At 34.4% G+C, this 24,237-nt stretch overlaps 1 protein-coding gene across 1 annotated transcript in view; it reads right to left on the reverse strand.

The window, feature by feature from the left end:
- MDGA2 (MAM domain containing glycosylphosphatidylinositol anchor 2) overlaps window positions 1–24,237 on the reverse strand; it is an 854,840-nt gene that overhangs the window by 68,704 nt on the left and 761,899 nt on the right. The window contains exon 10 of the mRNA XM_065940680.1: window positions 14,873–15,021. Coding sequence (XP_065796752.1) covers window positions 14,873–15,021 — 149 coding nt within the window. The remainder of the gene's footprint in view (window positions 1–14,872; window positions 15,022–24,237) is intronic.

The following is a 24,237-nucleotide window of genomic DNA, read 5'->3' on the forward strand; positions in this document are numbered from 1 at the left end:
AAGAAAGCAAGAGAATTCCAGAAAAACATCTGCTTCATTGACTATGTGAAAGCCTTTGACTGTGTGGATCACAACAAACTGTGGAAAATTCTTAAAGAGATGGGAATACCAGATCATCTTACCTGTCTCCTGAGAAACCTGTATGTGGGTTAAGAAGCAACAGTTATAACCTTAAATGGAACAACTGACTGGTTCAAAACTGGGAAATGAGTTCATCAAGGCTGCATATTGTCACCCTGTTTATCTAACTTCTTTGTGGAGTATGTCATGAGAATGCCAGGTTGGATGAGTTACAAGCTGGAATTAAGACTGCTGGGATAAATATCAACAATCTCAGATACGCAGATGATACCACTCAAACGGCAAAAAGTGAAGAGGACCTAAAGTGGCACTAAGGTGGCAGAGGATAAGTTGGATGGCATCACCGACTCAATGGACATGAACTTGGGCAAACACTGGCAGATAGTAAGCGACAGGGAGGCCTGGCGTGCTGCAGTCCTTGGGGTCGCAAAGAGTAGGAAATGACTTAGGTACTGGACAACAGCAAATAATGAATAGCATATATCATTCCTAAAAAAATTCATTAACTCATAAGATAGAACTTGACTAAATGCTCTAGACTTAAGTGAACTCTCCTTATCCAACTACAAGGTCTCAACAAACTTGCTTTTTAAAAAATTCACACTTGAATTCATAGAAGTCTATTTCCTAGTCTCCTAAGTAGTATTACCAGGGTAGTCTCTGTATATCCGTTGGAAATAAATATAAATTTCTGCAGCTGCAAGAGGGCATTGAGAAATCACAGCTCTATTAAAACAAAATTAATGGAAACATGTAGTGACAACCCTATGCAAAACAGATAATCAGAAAAACATTTCAATCTCCCAGAAGACTCTTCTCAATATCTAGATGATTATCCTTCATCTCACTTCATTCTCACAAGACCATTATTTATTAAGTTATTCTGAGATAAGTTGCTAGGTCTTTAATTTAGATGAAAAGTCCAGAATTTCACCTCATTTGGAGTACTCACTTTATATAAGAAGATGAATGAAGACAGAAAAGATTTCAAATGTTCAAAGCAATATCCTATGGTGCAGTGTCAAGACTGGGAAAGCTATTTTTGAGAATGTGGGACTTCTTGAAATCTATGTCAAAATACTAAGTAAATTTCACACGAACACAAATAAAACCATACCTCATTTTTTTTAAATTTAGCAAATGTACTCATTATCTTTTAAATTCATTTTATACTTTTATTTATATTCTTCTGAGATTGCATGCAAACTATCTCATATGCAATTATTGATATCAATTTGTGTCATTATGCATAGGCACACTAAACCCATACACACTGGAAATAGAAGGAAATGTAAGTCAATCAAAACAGAGGAGTACACAATACTTCTGAAATATTAAAATATATAAAATATTATCTGGCTATACAAAATGGTAGTAAAATATAGTGAACTACAATTACTTTATTGACATTTGCTTTTAGCAGCAATATAACTGCTCAGGTAGTGACAGAAATAAATAACAGAGCATTCATAAGCATGGGCTTCACCCATAGCACAGCAGGTAAAGAATACGCATTCAATGCAGGAAACACAGGAGACAAGGGTTCAATCCATGGGTCAGGAAGACCCTGGGAGGAGGAAATGGCAACCCACTCTAGTATTCTTGCCTGAAAAATCTTGTGGACAGAGAAGGCTGGCAGGCTACAGTCCATGAGGTTGCAAAGAGGTGGACACGACTGAGTGACTTGAGTGTAATTGATTAGAACTCACTGCTCTTTGTAACTGTCTGATACTGGGTTAATTTACCCTCTATAATGCAAACTCCACATAGCAAACAATCTTTTTGTCACTGTGATATTCCCACAGTATAGCCTAGTACTTACTTAATTGATGTATTAATATAAGTATTATTGTGTCAGTTACTCAGTAGAAAGATGTATCTTACTTTCTCGATAAGAAGAGAGACATTTTGCCCATCCTGATAAAATGTTTTGCCATTATTTAGATTATTGACAGATAGCTAATAAAAACTCAAGTCCAACATTAAAATTAATTAACAGCTGTCTCTCATTGAGCAAACCCAATTATGAACAAAGTTTCATTCTTTGCTTGTTTTAATTTCTAGAAAATCAGCTGTGGACTCTTCATTTTCATCTTCCATATAATACATCCTCTATCAGTCCTCTCATCTGCTAATCACATTTCTAATTAGCAAAATGTCTTATTCTCTGCTGCTGGCCTTTTTATTATTATAACAGATTCATACAAAAAATTTTGTGTCTGGACCTTCATTATTTCTTTTAATAAAACCACTCTATTTTTCTAATAGGTATTTAAAGATAAAGTGCTTGCAAAACTAAGAATAAAATGCATAATTTACATATGCATTTATTTCCTTCTGATATACTTATGTGTTGCTTTCATCTCTAAGTTCAATACTTTTCTGGCTCATAATTCTTGACTTCATTCATATCTCTATTCAACATCAACTCCTAAGAAAGGAGCCCCTGACCACACTATCTCATACAGTACCAATATCACTTCTTACTCCATGATCTTACTACATTTTACTCCAAAACATTTTTTTTAACTATCTGAAATCATAATGGTTGTTGTTTGCGGGTACTAAATAAAAAGGAAAGTTTCACAAGGTAAGGAGCTTGACCCAAGTATATTGTTAGGTCTGTTTCTGTCTTATCAACTCAAGAGTGGGAGGCACATCTTTGTTCTCAGCTGCGCGGTATTAGGTACCAATTTAAAGGCAACTGAAGGAGTTCCAGGCAGCATCACTGATACAGTGTCCCACAGATGTCCCCCCATATCATCATACCACTGTTAGCAATGAAACCAGATGTTAATAAAGCCACGTATATCATCTAACCATTTACTGCTGATAAAAACAAAATCATCTTTAACATCACTATTCTTTGTGCTTATAATAAAATATAAGCTAAAAAACTCAGAGTACATAAGACCTCATCCAGAATTTCAGAAATTAAAGGTCACCCAAAAAAAATTCCATTTGCCGTAGTTAGAGCCATTTTGAAGTGGAAAGTAGCTAAAGTTCTAGTTGATTTCTTGGCATCATGCATGCTGTTTTGGGCAACTCTTTCCCTCTCAGTTTTATCTTACCTGTCTCTTAGCAGCTTGATACTCTTCCCTGAGTCACTTTTTTTTTTTTGGTTGGGGAAGTATTTAGGCTCATTTAATCCTAATTAAATAACTTTGGTCTTTGGAATGCAAAATTCAAAATAATTAATTATTTAAATAAGCAAGGAAATACAGTTATAATTGAAACATTAGGAGTCTCAACCCTTTTGAAAGTAGGACTTCTTGTCCAAACAATAATGCCTCTTAGAATCTCATATGTTCCTCTTAGTTGTCAAATTCTTATTATGCAAGTGATCTGCCTTGCAAAGTGCAGAATGGGTTTTTACATACTGACTAGTCAAAATATGTTCTCAAAATATATAAACTGTATTACAACTCAGATTTTTCCTTTTATTCCCAAATATAGTTAAGGATTATGAAAGTAGCCACTGAATTTTGGGGTTATTTACTTTACTTCATTTAGTTTTTAGGAATAAATAAGATGATGAATGCAGGAAAAGTTTATTATTGTTTCATTTTAGCTAATGCACTTGATTATTCAAAATTAGATTTCTTCTTTCCACCAAACTAAACTATAAGTCCACTTCATGAGAACACAGTTTAAAAATTGTCTCAAAGTTATGAACTTGTGGAAAAAGTAGATAAACCTCCTGTTGCTTCTCAAGTTTTCATGAGGTTCTTTGAATACAGAATTAATTTTTAAGATACCAGTTTTATTCTGTCTCTGCTTTGTGTGTTGCATAGCATTAATCAATTTCAGATAATATTCTATTGATTTATTATTTTATTTTATCTTATTGTATCTTTGATCTGCTCTCTACCAGAATACAAGGTTTTTGAGATCATGGACTTTTTCTGCTTGGTTTACTTTGTATTCCACATATATATAATAGTATATAACATTTAATTACAAAATAAGAATTAATGTTGAGGCTTTGGTGGATACTTAGAGATGCATGTGTCAGATTTTAGTATCATTTTACATAGATCGTATGTATAATCTAATCTTTATTTATTGACTCAGGCACTGTAAAGACATGAACGTCTTTGAATTCTTTATGCTTTCATTATTTGAAATAAATGGTACAACTTCATAGCTAAATCTTTAAGTATTTTAAAAGTCAATTTAAGAAGAAGATCTTTCTGAGATTATATTTTCATCATAAATTCAAATGGTATTATTAATATATTCAGTCAAACACTGCCTACCATAGAGACAGATCTGGGTAGGAATTTGAGCTCTAAACAAATACTTGATCCTTATATTCCTTGCAGTACGTGAAGATAACACTTGTTTGCCTTGTTTGGCCTCAGATCATGTCATAGGGCTTACTTTGGACAAGGATATGTGAACAGAAGTGATATGCACTCCTTTCAGGAAGGATTTTAAAACATGGTGCATATTTTCAGCATGCTCTCTACAAAAAACAACTGATATTGTAATGATTATTTTGTATCAACATATAGAAGTACTTAACCTAGTATACCAATATTTTGTGGGATACTTGGACACCTAAGGAAAGAGTAACCCATAGGTCATGAAGATCCCCTGGAAGAGGGCATGGCAACCCACTCCAGTATTTCTGCCTGGGGTATCTCATGGACAGAGGAGGCTGACAGGCTATAATCCACAGGGTAGCAAAGAGTCAGACATGACTGAAGCAACTTAGCATAGGTGCATGCACACAAGAAAAGGGTAATACAAGAGTACAGAGGAGTTAGAATAATGGGGAAAAAAAACACAAAATTATGCGTTAAGTGAAACTATTCTTATCAAAAAATTTTCTAGAGTTTGTTTGTTAACTTTAGGACCCTTTATTGCAGCACCTTATAAAAACATACAGTAAGTCCCTTACATGTGAATGAGTTCTGTTCCGAGGGCATGTTTGAAAGTGCAACTTATTTGTAAGTCTAAAAAAGTTGGCCTAGGTACCCAATTAACACAATTGGTTATATAGTACCATAATACAATAGGTAGATAGTATTTTTCACATAAATAAACAAACACAAAAACAAAACATTTTTAGCTTTCAGTACAGTACAATAACTGGCATACGGGAGCTGGCATCAAGTGAAGAGTTAAGAAGAGTGTCTGACTGGATGAGGGAGAGGAGTGGAAGATGGTTGAGCTGAAGGATCATCAGCTAGAGGAGATGGAGGGCAAGCTGCAATTTCATTCCTGCTTCACCTTGATGGCACAGGTTCTGGTTTCTTGCTGAATTCAGTTCTAGCTCCCCTCTTGAAACAAAAACAAAACCAAAAACGCAGTGACGTCTGGATAGTAGCTCTTTTTTTCTCATCATAGAATGACACCATAGCACTGGATTGCATTCTGAGCTGCAACCTTTGTGTAGCATTCTATGTTCTGGTCCTATGCCTCAAAAATTAACAGTGCTTCCTCAAATAAAGAAAATCCCTTTGCCATTTCCTGCATCATGAATCTCTTCACTTCTTCAGTTACTTCTTCTTCCTTTTTCCTTTGTCCTGTCTCTCGGCCTGCAATTCCATCAAGTCTTCATCTGTAAACTCCTCCAGGGGCACAGCATGGAGTTCATTGAAGTCATCCTTTTGCAGACCTAGATCCAGGTTCTCCCTGAGGGTCACTGAGCTGTTGAAGACCCCTTTGGACTCCTCAACCAGCTTCTTAAATCCACAAATACTGTGAACAAACTGTGGGAAAAGATTCTTCCAAATCCTTTCATGGTGATGACTGTAACTCATACCAAGCAAAGTCAATGTGTTTTTATTGCTTTGGCTCAAGGGTGTTCCTGACTTGTCACTTGCCTTTACTGCCTGATGAAAAGTATGACATAGTTTTTGAAAGTCGCTATGACTCCCTGGTCCCTAGGTTGGATACGTGATGCACGTTTGCATCTTTGAAAGTTTGTTACTTTAAGGTTCATATGTAGGGACCTTATTGTATATGTTTGAATTTAGCATCTATATAAGAACACTTCCTTTCCATTTTTTCATGTCATTTTATTAAGACATGTATCTTTTAGAATAAATTTAAGCTTAGTATATTTAAACATTAAAAAATGTTGCATAGATATATTGGATCTTTATTTTACACCATAAGATGAAATTTCTTCAGATTTTATGTTTTAAAATTTCATTATTTTATAGTTCCTTGAAAATATTTCATAAAATATATGCCTAATATTCATTTCAGTAACAGCTTGTTTTTCTTACAGTATAAACAATCATATTCAACAATATTTTCTTAACATATAAAAATGAGAAAACAAATATTACCATGTTTTAACCTAAGATTTTCTAAAGACAAGCACTGAGGTAGTGAACAGCGTCTTCATCGCTGCCTTCATGTTCTCTTCTTTTCTGCAACCTACACTTAATCATCAAATCCTTTTCATATTACCATATGAATTTGTCTTCAATTGCCAATGCAGCAGCACTGATTCAGGTTGTTAATTCTCACTTGGGTAAAACAACAGCTTTTACTCTATGGTGTCCCCTATTTTGTACCATGATAGTGATTATTTGACTCCTCTGTTTTGGCTCTTCACAAGTCTCCCCACTTCTCTCAATGTAAAGTCCAATTTCTTTGGACCAGTTTATATGACCCTCCATGATCTCAGTCCCTTGTATCACCACTTTGTCTCTTCCTTCTCTCTTGAACTATCAGGAAAGGTCTAGATATACTGTATTATTTTCACTTCTCCAAATTTATCAAGCTGGCTTTGTACCCAGGCACCTGTTAATTTCATCCAAGTCCCCTGATATGTGTAACTTCTCTTCAACCCTCTGGTATCAGTTTGCTAGTATTTCTTCCATCAGCATTGCTCACATCCCAAAGTTAACTTAGGTTTCCCTCCAATATTTTCCAGTAATACCTCACAACCAGGCTTATTATCATACTTATCAAATTATATTATAGTTTGGTATCTACTTGGTTGGGCTTTCCCTGTGGTTCAGTAGTAAAGACTTTACCTGCCAATGTAGGAAACCTGGATTCAATCCTTGGGTTGGGAAGATCCCCTGGAGGAGGGCATGGCAACCCACTCTAGTATTCTTGCCTGGAGAATTCCAGAGATGGAGGAGCCTGGTGGGCCACAGTTCATTGCATTGCAAAGAGGCAGACATGACTGAAGTGACTGAGCATGCCTGCATCTACTTGGTTGACTGTCTCCTCATATGTTTCGTTTTGTTTTTCTCAAGTTTTTGATGTGGTTCATTTTTCAGAAGTATCTATTGAATCTGTTACAATATTGGTTCTATTTTGTGTTTTGGTTTTTTGGCTGTGTAACATGTGGGATCTTAGCTCCCAGACCAAGAATTGAACCTAGACTCCCTTCATTGGAAGATGAATTCTTAAACACTGGACCACCATGGAAGTCCCTCTTCTCATATGTTCTAAACTCTCTGAAGACAAGAACTACATCTTAACTTCTGTAAGATTAGTTCTGTACCTAAACAAGAGTGGTAATACCAAGTTTACAAAATGTTTTGATATTTAATATCATACCTAAATATTTTCCTAATTTACATTTTTATTCTTTTGAATCCAAACAACTATTCTATTTCCCTTTATCATTAAAAAATTTAAAAAGATATTATCATACCATAATTGAACAAATTATAAAATTAAAAGCTGAGGAGGGGCTTGCCTGGTAACTCAGTGGTAATGAATCTGTGAGCTAAGGTCCATGGGGTTGCAAAGATTCAGACATGACTGAAGCAACAGCACACATGCAGAGCAACTGAAGCACTTTGTTATATTTTGCATTTCTTGTTTGAACTTTTTAAAACAGAACAGAAATTTGGGGAAAAACCCAGCAATCCATAATCAAGCAAGCATGCAGCAGTAATTTTATGTAATTTTATTGATAATTGTCACATTCAACATCTATTATTTGAAGGTAAAATTGTTTCAGATATAGTAGTTGAAATATTTTAATGGCTGAAAATAAGACACATTTCTGGCATAGAAATAGTGTAGAAGAAATATACCAAGTTCATGGATTGGAAGAATCATTGTAGTGAAAATGAGTATACTACCCAAAGTAATCTATAGATTCAAAGCAATTCCTATCAAGCTACCAAAGGTATTTTTCACAGAAATAGAACAAATAATTTCACAACTTGTATGGAAATACAAAAAACCTCAAACAGCCAGAGAAATCTTGAGAAAGAAGAATGGAACTGGAGAAATCAACCTGCCTGACTTCAGACTAAACTACAAATCTACAGTCATCAAGACAGTATGGTACTGGCACAATGACAGAAATATAGATCAATGAAACAAAATAGAAAGCCCAGAGATAAATCCATGCACCTATGAACACTTCATCTTTGACAAAGGAGGCTAAAATATACAATGGAGAAAAGACAATCTCTTTAACAAATGGTGCTAGGAAAACTAGTTAACCACTTATAAAAGAATGAAACTAGAATACTTTCTAACATGATACACAAAAATAAACCCAAAATGGATTAAAGATCTAAGTTTAAGACATGAAACTATAAAACTCCTAGAGGAAAATATAGGCAAAACACTGTCTGGCATAAATCACAGCAAGATCCTCTATGACCCACCTCCCAGAGTAATGGATATAAAAGCAAAAATAAACAAATGGGACCTAATTAAACTTAAAAGCTTTTGCACAACAAAGGAAACTATAAGCAAAGTGAAAAGACAGCCTTCAGAATTTGAGAAAATAATAGGAAATGAAGCAACTGATAAAGAATTAACCTCAAAAATATACAAGTAGCTCATGCAGCTCAATACCAGAAAAATAAACAAGCCAATCAAAAAGTGGGAAAAAGATCTAAACAGACATTTGTCCAAAGAAGACATAAAGATGGCTAACAAATAAAAACCACAATGAGATACCATCTCATGCTGGTCAGAATGGCTGCTACCAAAAAGTCTACAAATCATAAATGCTAGAGAGGGTGTGGAGAAAAGGGAAATCTCTTACATTGTTGGTGGGAATGCAAACTAGTACAGCCACTATGGAGAACAGTGTGGAGATTCCTTAAAAAGTGGAAATAGAACTGCCATATGATTCAGCAATCCCACTATTTGGCATACACACCGAGATAAACCAGAATTAAAAGAAACATGTGTACCCCAGTGTTCATTGTAGCACTATTTACAACAGCTAGGACATGGAAGCAACCTAGATGTCCATCAGCTGGTGAATGGATAAGAAAGTTGTGACACATTGTTGTGGAATATTACTCAGCTATTAAAAAGAATGCATTTGAATTTAATGAGGTAGATGAAACTGGAGCCTGTTATACAGAGGGAAGTAAGTCAGAGAGAAAAACACCAATACAGTATATTAACACATATATATGGAATTTAGAAAGATGGTAACGATGACCCTACATGCAAGACAGCAAAAGAGACACAGATGTAAAGAACAGACTTGTGGACTCTGTGGAAGAAGGTGAGGGTAGGATGATTTGAGAGAATAGCATCGAAATATGTATACTGAAAGTGAAAAAGTGAAAGGGAAGTCGCTTAGTCGTGTCCGACTCTTTGCGACCCCATGGACTGCAGCCCTCCTACCAGGCTCCTCCATCCATGGGATTTTTCAGGCAAGAGTACTGGAGTGGGTTGCCATTTCCTTCCCATATATGAAATAGATGACCAGTCCAAGTTTGATGCATGACACAGGGCACTCAAAGCTAGTGCACTGGGACAACACAGAGGGAAGGGAAGGGAAGGGAAGTGGGAGGGGGTTTGGGAAGAGGGATACCTGTGGGTGATTCATGTCAATGTATGGCAAAAACCACCACAATATTGTAATCAGCCTCCAATTAAAATAAATAAATAAATTTTTTTTAAAAAAAATAGTGTAAAAAGAAGTATGACTCCATACTTTAAAACAACTTAAGAAACTTAAAGTAATAAAACTGAAAATGATAAATCTAAACAAATAGTAATTTATATTTTAAAATGAAAGGGAGCAATAGGAAATAGTTATCAATTCAAGACAACTCTGAGATTCATTCTTGAAATTTGAGGGAATGTTTATGGAGAAGTTGTATTTTCAGGTAGTCACACTCCTATGTAAAGCACTGAATTAGTCATCAGAATTACCAAATACAAAGTTTAGTTTGCACATACCACAATAAAGTAACTTTGAATACCTCATTAATATGTTTGTTATTTTTAAAAAATTTCTTAGCAATATATTCTAATGTAAGTCTAAGGAACTGAGTGTATCTTGCCCAGGAGAACAAAAGAAAATATTTGCCATTTGGGTTAGTTCTCAGTCCATGGAGTAAATCTTGTAACTTAATAGTGGACTGAGCACAATGTTTTAATAATCACTGGACTTGGAAGTGCATCAATTCAGGCATAACTAGAGAATGCATCTCTTGTTGGAACTTAATATGTGTGTATGCTCAGTCATGTCCGACTTTTTGACCCTATGAACTGCAGCCTGGCAGGCTCCTCTGTCCATAGCATTCCAAAGAACACTGGAGTGGGATGTCATTTCCTTATCTAGGGGATCTTCCTGACCCAGGGATTGAACCTAGGGATCTCCTGCATGGCAGACAGGTTCTTTACCATCTGAGCCACCAAGGAAGACAGTATTTATGAGGTGATTAATTGAGTAAGAGCTTTGTTGACCAACTTGATAAGAATGTGAATATGATAACTCTAAGTATTTTAGTATCAAAGTTTAGTAAGACAGGGACAGGGTGAATTAAAGTATTTTATTCAATTAAATATCCCCTATTCCAAAGATGAGAGTCAAAAGATCACATTCATTGTGGGTCTCTAAGACAGAGTATAAAAAGAAAACTGTATAAAAGTCTAAAATCCTTCATTTTTATAACCTATAATGTATATGTTAAATGGAGTCAAATGATACCTATGTTGTCTTGTATATTCAAATAACTCAGAAATAGTTTTGTTTGTTTCTTAATTCTTTAGAAACTAAGGAAAGCAGACACTCAAATAACCTTTTTCTGTTTCCTGTTAAACAACAAATGAAGCAAATAGTCGGGAAGCTAGTAGCTGTCTAAGGAGATTAAACAATTTCTTAGCTGAGCCTAAAAAGTACAACTTAAGGACATTAAGATTTTGAGAAAAATTTTTTCCATACATTAATTTTTTAACTTCACATGAAATATCTGTTCTGTTTTTAAGTTTTTTAAAGCAGTGATTCCAGAATTCTAGTGCTTTTTTATAGATAGCAACATTTATGAAAAGTATATAAGCCAATAATCAAATTCGAAAACAACTTTTCTCATTATATTTAAATAAAGACCATGCAATTTAATCAAAAGAGTCAGCTAATTTTACCAAAAATTTGGAGGAATGCTGGGTTTAGTTACCAAACCTATCAAACAAGGAGTTTATACAATACAGTACTGATTTTATAATCTTATTTTAAGAATAAATAAGTTTTTAACAGTTTGTGGATTAAAAAATAGGTGGGCTCTTTTGAACTGAATTTACCATGAGTCTTTAAGGGTCAAATTTACTTTTCATGCTTCAGCAAATAAAAAATGTGTTGTATAATTAAAGTCATGCTTGATATTAAAAAGGAAAAGTACTTTTCATTAGATAATATAGATAATTTATGGATAAAAGAAATTATTTATATATTTAGGCTCACAATAAAAATATAGAGTAAAAGAATGATTTTAAAATCATAAAGTATGTAATATAAATTAATAATCCCTTGAAGAAAACAGTCTCATAGTCAAAAACATAAATACTAATTATTAGAGAAGAAATCCTTTTTAAAAATTTATGTTTCTTAAATTTAAAATTTATGTTATAGAAATTTAAAATTTGCTATATTCCTAACATCACTTATTTAAACATCATCCAAGTTACATTGGTTACATTCAGAAGCTCATTGAGTCAATGAGTATTAGCATCAAGCTTACTGATCCAATCAATAAAGCTTTAAAATAAGACTGAAAGTGGAAGAGAAAAATGTAAGTCAGTAAAATGGATATTATGGAGGACATTAGTTTTGAAATAAAAATAAGACAAGTCAAAAAAATGGCTAGAAATTATTTTGTGAAAATCATGGCTTGGAATACTACTTAGGTCCAGGATATACAGTGTTCTGAATAAAGCTGAAATAAAAATAGTATATATGTTAATTTCTTAAAATGCACTTAAAAAAACAAAACAAAAACTGTTATCACATCCCAGGAAGATGAGTATAAGGATTACCACAGAGGTTTGTGTAAGGAGTACCCTGCATAAGGGAACATGGCCTGTGGTATAAGTGGAGAATATATTTTACTCCACACTCCAATTACCTGACAGGTATTATTATCTTTGACTTTCCAGGTAGGAGTCAAGGCTTTGGTATGTTCAGAAATAACAATAGTGCTCAAGGTTATACAGCTCAAAATGATAAGGCTAGATTGGCTAGAATTGGAAGCTGGGTGTGCAAGAAATTCATAATTTCAGCAAAACACAGTAAGGAGAAATTTATACACATACATGCATGCAAATATAATGCATTCTAGTGTAGCAGAATGGGGGGGAATTATCTAACTAATTTGTTCACAAGGGTGAACACAGTGACTGGGAAATGTGTGTCACCACATATCAGGGGCTTATATACTAGTTTTATGATCAGGAAGCAAAGACAGGAATTTAGAGATGTTCATGTCAGGAAAGGAAAATTAAAAAAAAAGAGAAACTAATCGGGAAAACAGCATGACAATCCCAGGAAAAAATATTTAAAAAGTTAGTGTATTAATAATGAGCACAAGATATGGGCAAGAAGGAAGGACTTTAAATAGTTGGATCCCTCTTAGGAGGAAGTTTAAAATCTCTCCATTTGAGGGGAGGACTTGGCTGGTAACTCTTCTGTCAAATATGATTTATAGAGGAGGTGATTTGCATACATAATGGAGACTTCGGGAATGAAAGTTTTAAGACTTTTAGAGTGAAAGAAGAGAACGATAAGTAGGGTTGGGTAAATTAATTCTAGAGATGTAACCAGACAGCCCTTCAGCATACAGGAAGCAAAAGGCAGTTAGTTACTCAGACACTCTAAGAAAATATAACCAAGGAAGAAAGTGAGAAATTAAAGACAACATTCTGACCAAATGTTGAAAAAAAGAAAAATAACCTATAACCAGAAAAAAGGAAAAGACACGTAAATAAAATGATTCAATTTTACACTGCAGTTTGGCATTGTGTGTTGTGTTAAGTTGCTTCAGTCACGTCTGACTCTTTCCAACCCTACAGACTGTAGCCCATCAGGTTTATCTGTCCGTGTTATTCTCCAGGCAAGAACACTGGAGTGGACTGCCATGTCCTTCAGCAAGGTATCTTTCTGAACCAGGCATCGAACCCGCGTTTCTTATTTCTCCTGCACGGACAGGCAGCTTCTTTACCACGAGTGCCACCTGGGGTTCTTTGTTTTTTTAGAAACATACGTAATAAAAGAGGAATATGATCGCCCAAATCATTTGGTAAAGACTTGGAAAGGAATGTGAGGTATCTAAAGTCAAGAATGTGCGAAGGTGCTCTAAATATAAAAGATCTAAAAACATTAACTATGTTGAGAAAAGAAAAAGAAAAGGATAAGCCAATAAACTGGGGGAAAAAGGGCTGCTGAACTTTTTTGTTTCTATCCTTCCTATCAAGAAAAATAACCATTAAATTCTAGCAAGTACAATAGAACAAACAATTTTGGCATGTATTTGGTATTTACTTAGGGACCAAAATAAATAAGAGTAATAGAGAATATTTCCAAATGAAAAATTCCTGCCTACCATTCCTGTGACCTGTGAATACTTAGACAAGAAGGATAAAGATATTCAACTTAAAATGTATCTTAATTTTAACGATGTATCTTGCATAGTCTTTTATTAAAACTTTGTTAACAAGATTAAAAAAAAAACAATGGTTTTATGATAGTGAGACTGAATGGATTGGTGGTGATGGATCAATCTATCTCTAAGCAAATTCTATCTTTTCTACTATCAGAACTCAAAATGCTATCATATGATTTAGCTATGAAAGTGGAAAAAACATTTTACAAATCCCTGCATAATACAAAGATGAAAAGAAAGCTATCCGCTTATGTGATAATCAAATAAATCTCCAAAAATGTTTTGTTCTGCTGAAACAATCTTTCCAGATAACTTCCTATATAACAGGAAATAATGAAAAGACCTACACTTAAACTTAAAAAAAAAATCATTTAAACCAGCAAAGGATAACTGAATTTAACATTGGTTCATTTGAAAAAGCTATGATATTTTTACAGACTCTATAATCTTCAGCTACTTTAGGAAAACATCTTACCTCATTGTTTTTTCTCATTTTACCAAAATATTTCTATTCTTCACATACATTAAATTAGCTTTTAAAAATCAGAGATACTTTGAATCTCTGAGAATAAAAATATGTAGGATTTCTAGTTTAGGAAATGAGACAAAGAATTACTCAGTGCAGGTAAATGTAAGCACATGTTAAATAAGTTTCTTTCATAGAAATTATGCCATGTAATTTCTATAGCATATCTAAATGATGAAGTATTTCAGAAAGCTCCCTTTAGTATGCCTCACATCATAGTAAAAATGCATAAATTAATTTCAAAGATTTGTAAATAATTTGAAACAGTTCTGGGTAGTGTAATGTTGTCTTTGATTTAGAAAAAAATGTGGTCTGAAATTCATTGAGAAATGATTAAAATTTTATATCAACTCATCATCCTAACAAGATCTTCAAAGAGAATCACATAAGCACAAAAGAAGATAATTAAATTCCCCACCTGCCTAATACCCAACCGGTATGCAACAATCCGATCCACTGCATCAGGATTCATTTGAGTCCACTGTAGACTGTAGGAGTAAACGCGGTGTCTGTTCTGCCACACAGGATTGTAGGTATCGTAATAGAATTCTGGAGCATAGGCCTTTCCTAGAAACAGAAAGAGTCCTTAAATTTAAATGCATATTACAGTCAAATCTAATTACTCTTTTTGTGCCTTTTATTACTTTCTACTTCATGTTCCATAAGTAATTCTTATATTTAAAAAGTCATATGATTAAATTTAAAATAATTTCTGGAGAATTTGAGAACAGATGCAAGATGATTTCCTGGTAGGTTTGATGAACAGTGTGAGAGGAAGAGAAGACCCAAGAATGGCTACAAGTTTTTTGGTGTAAGCAACCAGAAGAATGGAATTTCCATCAACTGATATGAAAAGGTATGGGAGGATCAATTTGAGGAGTCAGGAAATCATTTTTGAACAATTGAATGATATAAATGGAGACATCAAGTGAGATGCATTGGACTAAAATGCAGGAGAGGCCAGACTTGGAAATATAATCTTGCTAACCATAGGCATATAGATAGATTTCATTTATATATGTTTAAATATTTCCATTGGAGCATAGTTGCTTCAAAATGCTGTGTTATTTTCTGCTGTACACCAAACTGAAACAACTAAACATACACATATATCCCCTCTGTTTTGGATTTGTTTCTCATTTAGGTCATCACAGAGCAGCCAAAAACTTTATCAGCAAGTGAATGACAACTCTGCCAAAAAAAATCAGTGCATATGACAATCTGTGTTTATATTATCCATGTCTTAGGTCAATAAATTGAAATTAACCAAACAAATAAAACCTTAACAATGCAAGAACTTTGATCATTTAAAAAATAGTTTCTTTTTTTCTTTTTTTAGATTTTAAGGATATGTGACATGTGTGTGCTCAGTCACTTCAGTTGTATCTGACCCTTTGAGACCCTAGGGACTGTAGCCTAACAGGAACCAGGATCCTCTGGTCCATGAAATTCTCTAGGCAAGAACACTGGAGTGGGTTGCCACACCCTCCTCCATGGGATCATCCCAACCCAGGGACTGAACCCGCATCTCCTACATTGCAGATTCCTGTGGATTCTTTACCACTGAACAACCAGGGAAGTCCCCATATGTGAGGTACACATAGTGTATATATCATACATAAACCATCTCAGGTTTTTCTTTTAATCACCAAATTGAAAAATGTACAAACCATTGGGAATTATAGGTCCAACTCGTTAATAATCTGAAATATAAACTTTCTACACCCTATATTTTACCAATAATCCATTTATTTATTAAATCAATATTTATTGAGTGTCTGTTGAATGGCGAGTAGTGTTCTAGGCAATGAACAAAGAGGTATGGCCTCTGTCTTCCTAGAAATTGCTTCCATTTTCTCAGACCTTTCAGATAGCTTTACAATTTTTACTGGATTTATGATTTAATAAATTGTAAATTATTCAACAGACTTTATTTTTTTGAAATTAGGTTAAATATTAAATGTCCTCCTGAGGTTTTCCTCCTGGGTTCCTATTTGCAGGGAATTTTCTTACCTGATTTTCTTTTTCTTCATCATTAATCACCTAACATCTAGGGATTGCACAAAAGCTGATTCATAAGAATTTATAACAGATAGTTTAAAGAATGAATTTTGAAGGCGAAGAATGAAATTTATGGTCTCTATTACCCTAGAGAGGTTTACCAGGAAAAAAATGTTAGATGAACTGAAGTTAATTTCTGATAAATTTACTAGTAAAATTAAATACCGTTAATTAAATATCTGGATTTTAATAACATTTGGTAAAGTCTTACATCAACATTGTGTACTTTTTAAAATGTTCTATGAATGTTCATTCATTTTAATTGAAAATGGATTATTAATTCTATGCAAATTGTCTTGCATAGGAGAAAAAGAGCCATCACATTTGTTTATTGCTTCTTTACTTTGTATATTTTTTACTTATTACTAACTAAATGATAGTGCAAATTCATGTTCACAACACTTGGCAAAATCTAGATAAGAGGAACACAATATTCCGAATGAAGGAATCAATACCCAAAATGTCATTGACAACTTGCATTTGAGACAAAATTTCCCAAATGGTTATTAGGGAGGTACATTTGACAGAAGCCTATATAATGAGTGAGGGGTTTTGATTACAAGTAAACTTCCAAAATATATAAATGAAGTAATGAGCTGTTTAAGTGAGTAATGTCAATATATAGTGTTTTTCATTAGAAATTACTGTTTAGATTGAATTGAGGCGGTAACAGTATCAATGGTTGGCTTTTCATTTTATTTATTGCTTTTTATTTTTGCCTTTTAATTGAGGGGAGCAGGGGAAGAGGGGATTGCTTTTGTAATTTAGCCAAGAGGGAAATACAAAGGGTATTAGATTTAGTGCTATCATTTGTTTTTTCATAAAAAAATTAGGAATTCAAACAGAAATAACAAAAGAATAAAGTCACAACCAGAGGCTATTTAGCATGAAAAAAAAAAAAAAATTCCTCAAAAACTGGCAAATGAAGCTTTCTGAGAGTTGAAACTTCATCACAGAGAAAGAGAATCAGGCTATATTTTAACAGATCTATGAAAGATGAAAGCCAGTGAGTGGCTAATAAAAGGATGCATATTCTGATTTAGGAATGTTCTAGCAATTCTCTCTGAATATGGACTATGAATTTTCCCTTCACTAAAGGTATGGTTGTCTGAGGAGTTCTTACAAACAGCTGAGAAAAAAAGAGAAGCTAAAGGCAAAGGAGAAAAGGAAAAATATACCCATTTGAATGCAGAGTTCCAAAGAATAGCAAGGAGATATAAGAAAGCCTTCCTCAGTGATCAATGCAAAGAAATAGAGGAAAACAATAGAATGGAACTGACTAGGGATCTCTTCAAGAAAACTAGAAATACCAAGGTAAAATTTCATGCAAAGATGGGCACAATAAAGGACAGAAATAGTATGGATTAACAGAAGCAGAAGATATTAAGAAGAGGTGGAAAAAATACACAGAAGAACTATTCAAAAAAGATCTTCATGGCCTAGATAATCACAATGGTGTGATCACTCACCTAGAGTCAGAGATCCTGGAATGCAAAGTCAAGTGGGCCTTAGGAAGCATCACTATGAACAAAGCTAATGGAGGTGATGGAATTCTAGTTGAGCTATTTCAAATCTTCAAAGATTATGCTGTGAAACTGCTGCACTCAATATGTCAGCAAATCTGGAAAACTCAGCAGTGGCCACAGGACTGGAAAAGCTTAGTTTTCATTCCAATCCCAAAGAAAGGAAATGCCAAAGAATGCTCAAACTACCACACAATCGCACTCATCCCACATGCTAGCAAAATAATGCTCAAAATTCCCCAAGCCAGGCTTCAACAGTATGTGAACCATGAACTTCCAGATGTTCAAACTGGATTTAAATGGCAGAGGAACCAGTGATCAAATTGTGAACATCTGCGAGCTTTTTGATAAAGCAACAGAGCTCCAGAAAAATATCTACTTCTGCTTTATGACGATAACTGCTTTATTGACTATTTCAAAGCTTTGATGTGTGGATCACAACAAACTGTGGAAAATCTTAAAGAGATGGAATACCAGACTCCTGACCTGCCTCTTGAGAAATCTGTATGCAGGTTAAGAAGCAAGAGTTAGAACCATACATGGAACAACAGATTCATTCCAAATTGGGAAAGGAGTACGTGAAGGCTGTATATAGTTACCCTGCATATTTAACTTATATGTAGAGTACATCATGTGAAATGCTAGGCTGGATGAAGCACAAACTGGAATCAAGATTGCTGGGAGAAATATCAATAACCTCAGATATGCGGATGACACCACGCTTATGGCAAAAAGTGAAAAACTAAAGGGCCTCTTGATGAAAATCAAAGAGGAGAGTGAAAAAGTTGGTTTAAAACTCAACATTTGGAAAACTAAGATCATGGCATCTGGTCCCATCACTTCATGGCAAATAGATGAGGAAACAGTGGAAACAGTGAGATAATTTATTTTCTTGGGCTCTAAAATCACTGCAGATGGTGACTGCAGCCATGAAATTAAAAGACGCTTACTTCTTGGAAGAAAAGTTATGACCAACCTAGACAGCATATTAAAAAGCAGAGACATTACTTTGCCAACAAAAGTCCATCCAGTCAAAGTTATGGTTTTTCCAGTAGTCATGTATGGATGTGAGAGTTGGACTATAAAGAAAGCTGAGCACTGAAGAATTGATGCTTTTGAACTGTGGTGTTGCAGAAGACTCTTGAGTCCCTTGGACTGCAAGGAGATCCAACCAGTGAATCCTGAAGGAAATCAGTCCTGAATATTCATTGGAAGGACTGATGCTGAAGCTGAAACTCCAATACTTTGGCCACCTGATGTAACGACCTGACTCATTTGAAAAGACCCTGTTGCTGGGGAAGAGGAGGCAAGAGGAGAAGGGGATGACAGAGGATAAGGTGGCTAGATGGCATCACTGACTCGATGGTCATGAGTTTGGGTAAGCTCTAGGCGATGGTGATGGACAGGGAAGCTTGGTGTGCTGCAGTCCATGGGGTTGCAAAGTGTCAGACATGACTGAGAGACTTAACTGAATTGAGAGTTATTCAGTCAATACCTAACTAGCATTTAACAGGGATGAAATGGGTGGACGATTGTCAACAAAAAGGCCTTTAAGTTAGGGCTCAGTCTCAAGTCTATAAGTTGCTATGAAGTATTTGCCTACTGTTTCTTCTATTACTTCAATTGTGTTAAGCACAATTAAATTTACTTATAAATTCCAATTAATATATCTATTGGATTGGCCAAGGACATTAGATAAAACCCTATTGAACTCTTTGGGCAAGTCAATATTATCTGTAGTCCAGTTCTATCTTATTGACTGCCAGAAGAGTAACTGGCACATTGGTATTGGCTGCATGTCATAAATGGAAATTGGCATAATCCTAGAACTAATTGTTTATCTAAATAAATACTTTCACATTATTGAAGCAGTTTGACACTGAAGTTAGAAAACAATTGGCATGACCTATGTTAATAATATGAATTTGTTTATCAAAATCCCATTTTCAAGGTTGTGAAAAATTAAGACACAATCTAACCCTCATTTAAATATTCCAAGTAGACCATATTTTCCCATAACATTTCATCACCATCTTTAATGCAGATTAATATAAAGGCTTTTCAATGTATTCTTGAAATATTTTATTTGTAGTGACATGCCTACATTATATATGAGTGATATCATATATAATATATTTTCAGGAAATATTAGATTAGAGAAAGACATAGAGATTACCAACTCCAATATCTTGTATGACAGATAAGTTATGGAACAGAATAGAAAAGATGACAATATATGTTGATATAAAATTTTATTTTAGTTGAATAATTGCATCACTTTTTTTTTAGGATTTTAGAATTTTTTTTTAGAAGAGGAAAAAAGCATTTTAAGATAGTTCAAGGTAATATTGATTAGCAATAAATAATTACTGATAAGAAATGATCTTGAGTAGTTATGGTTAAATATGGACTTGCTTGCTATGTCTCAGAGAATGCATATCTATATTTTGGATAAATGTGCTAAAAGAAAAATGCTTTCTGACTTCATCTGAGAAATCTATCTTAAAAGTAAAAAAAAAAAACCCACAAATTTTCTCTCTTCTTTAAGAGCCACTCACATGTAATATTTATATACTCACTTTGTAAGAAGCACTTAGTACACATGGTAATGCTGAGGAAATACCGTTATAATAATCATAGGCTTTGACAAGCAAACATGACATCTGCTGGTTGAACAGGGAAATAATTCACAATTTTCCTTCATTTTTTATCATTCAGGCATTTTTGTGTCCTAATAGCAAGCACACCAATTTTTTTATTCTCTCTTATGCTCTAATTTTATTTTATGCAACATTGTTTGAGTTTATATCTTTTCAGATTAATTGGCCTAAAACTAAAGTCATTATCTAAATTAGCAAATAATCTTTAGACATTATGCATGATTATCTATAGATTTTGAATTTTAAAATATTCGTAAAATATATATAGAGAGAAAAATTTAATTGTTCAAAGTTTTAAATAAGATTTATGTAAATTTATTCTATTTTGTAAATAGCTTTTCAAAAATGAGTATACTGAGTTTTCAAAATATTTTATGCACAAAGCTCAAACTAAAAACGATGTTAAGAATATGCAACATGTCACTTTCCTAGTCTAAAAATGTTAGATTAAAGTATAACAAAAATCTTTCTTAGATGCATTTCTAAGCTTACAAGTTGAAAGGGAATTATTTATTAGGGGGTCAAAAAACAAAGAACTGAAAATCAGATGTTGAATAGGAGCTTAGGGAGAAAAAGTGTTCTTGGCTTTTGTACTCTTGGGAGCTGGAATTTTAAGTCCATAGGAGATGAGGTTAATGGGCCAACTCAAGATAAGTTAGAAATGAGACCCCACATATGAGTAAAATCAGTGAAAAACAGCAATCTTAGTCATAGAATATACTAGAACAAAAGTGTCTCTAACCAGCATAGGAAAATGAGAAATATATTTAATTCACAAAAAGTAATTCTTGGCTAATGATACCACAGGATGGCTTGAGTAGATCCAATATCAATTTACTCTTTTTTGAAATTTAAGTATAGTTGATTTGCAATGTTAATTTCTACTGTACAGCAAAATGATTTAGTTATACATATATAACTGAATGGTTATGGGGTGGTATATGGATATAAACATGCATATGTATATGTGTGTATATATGTACATTAATACAATCTATTTTAATATATTCTTTTCCACATGACTTATCATAAGATATTGAAAATAGTTCCTTGTGCTATACATTAGAACCTTGTTGTTTACCTCAATTTGTTCCTGAGAGACATTCTCTCAACTTACACTGCAGAGAATTTCTCCAAACTAAATCTTAATGAATATGAAGTATTAACACACAAGAAAATTTTTCATGAGTGACTAAGAAGGCCAATAAACAACAGGATTTGACTATGACTCCAGATGATAGAGGCATGAAATGGAATTTATAAATAAGTATGCTTGAAATAACTAAAGAAATATAGTATAGAACAATAAACAAACACTATGGGACCTTCTATGAAAGAATGATCAATACTCTATTGTGACCATTGGTAGGCTTCATGGGGTGCATAATTGACATCTTTATTGATTTTAAAGGAGAAGAAATTCCTCAGACAGACGAGGATTTCTCATCACAGGATAAAAAAGAGAAAAAATAATATTTGGTTTTAGAGCTTCCCTGGTTGCCGTGCCTGCAATGCAGGAGACTTGGGTTTAATCCCTCAGTTGGGAAAATCACCTGGAGAAGGGAATGGCTACCCATAACAGTTTTCTTCCCTGGAGAATCCCATGGATAGAGGAACCTGCCAGGCTACAGTCCATGGGGTCATAAACAGTTGGACATGACTGAGCAACATTCACTTTACATGGGAAAAAAAATGTATTAAAGACAATACTTTAGAACTCCCAAGGATCTGGTAAAGTTGCAGTGCCCATTTTTCCTACCAAACTGTGCACTCTTGAAGGACAGGGAAGGTCTTATTAGCCATTACTACAATGGTTGACACAATACATGTGCTTGAGTAAGGCAGGGAGAACAGGTAATTGCTAATTTATGAAGCTTCCTGTTCAATATGGTAAGATGTTAGCTATTTACATTACAGTCTAAATATTCTCAAGTTATTTTAACTAGTACTCACCTATGTGGAAGAAAAGATTTTATAGTGAATCTATTGATTTTCATATCCCAGTGTAAAAAGATCTCAATGATATAAAAAAAAAAAAAACACTGAAAGATAACTAAATTAATAATCAAAATAGTGATAATAAAGTTTCACAAAAACATACTTGTAAAGTACCAAAAATAATAAAACAATCTAAAACTTTTCAAATGTGTCTTTATTAGTATAAAAAGAGTAACTACACAGACTTATGGCAAATGTCAATACTGATGATGCATTGTTTAAAAGAGTTCTAAAAAGCATGCAGGAATCAGCTCTCTCTATGCATTTTTAGTGAAAGCTAACTGAAATAGTCAATTCTTTAAGAACCAGAGGTATATACTGTGTTTAGGCACAAAGACTAGCTGTGGATTACTCATAGCAATCTATTAGACATAATATACAATAAACATCTATGCAGCACTCTGTCCTTTCTCTATTGGGCATCTCTTCAAATCAGTTAATCTCGTTGTTCTGGCTTCCCTAGTAGCTCAGTCTGTAAAGAAACTGCCTGCAGTACAGGAGACGCAGGCTTAGTACCTGGGTCAGGAAGATGTCCTGGAGAGGGAAATGGCAACCCGTTCCAGTGTTCTTGCCTGGAAAATCTTATGGAGAGAGGAGCCTGGTGGGCTACAGACCATGAGGTCACAAGAGTTGGACACGACTTAGCAACTAAACCACCACCAGTGTCGTTCAGTAGCTCAGTTGTGTCTGACTCTTAGAGACCACATGGACTGCAGCACGCCACATTTCCCTGTCCTTCATTATCTCCCAGAGGTAGCTCACTCATGTCCATTGAGTAGATGATGCCATCCAACCATCTCATCCTCCGTTGGCCCTATTCTCCTCCTATCCTCAATATTTCCCGGAATCAGGGTATTTTTCGATGAGTCAGCTCTTCACATCAGGTGGCCAAATATTGGACTTCAGTTTCAACATCAGTCCTTCCAATGAATATTCAGGGTTGATTTCCTTTAGGATTGACTGGTTTGATCTCCTTGCAGTCCAAGGAGCTCTCAAGAGTCTTCTCCAGCACTATAGTTCGAAAGTATCAATTCTTTGGGATTCAGCCTTCTTTATGGTCCAACTCTTGCATACATATGTGACTATTGGAAAAACTAAAGCTCGGACTACAAGGACTTTTGTTGGCAAAGAGATGTCTGTGCTTTTTAATATGCTTTCAACATTTGATGAAATTGGACAGTTCTATGAAGACCTGAGAGACCTTCTAGAAGTAACACATACTAAAAACTGTCCTTTTCATCATAGGGGACTGGAATGCAAAAGTAGAAAGTCAAGAGATACCTGGAGTAACAGGCAAGCTTGGCATTGGAGTACAGAATGAAGCAGGGTAAAACCTAGCAGGAGTTTTTCCAAGAGAATGCACTGGTCATAGCAAACACTCTCTTCCAACAACACTAGAGATGACTCTACATATGGACATCACCAGATAGTCAATATCTAATTTAGATTCATTATATTCTTTGCAGCCAAAGATGAAGAAGCTCTATACAATCAGCAAAAACAAAACCAGAAGCTAACTCTTGCACAGATCATGAACTCCT

This window comes from Muntiacus reevesi, chromosome 7, assembly GCF_963930625.1.
Source record: "Muntiacus reevesi chromosome 7, mMunRee1.1, whole genome shotgun sequence".
Taxonomy (NCBI): Eukaryota; Metazoa; Chordata; class Mammalia; order Artiodactyla; family Cervidae; genus Muntiacus; species Muntiacus reevesi.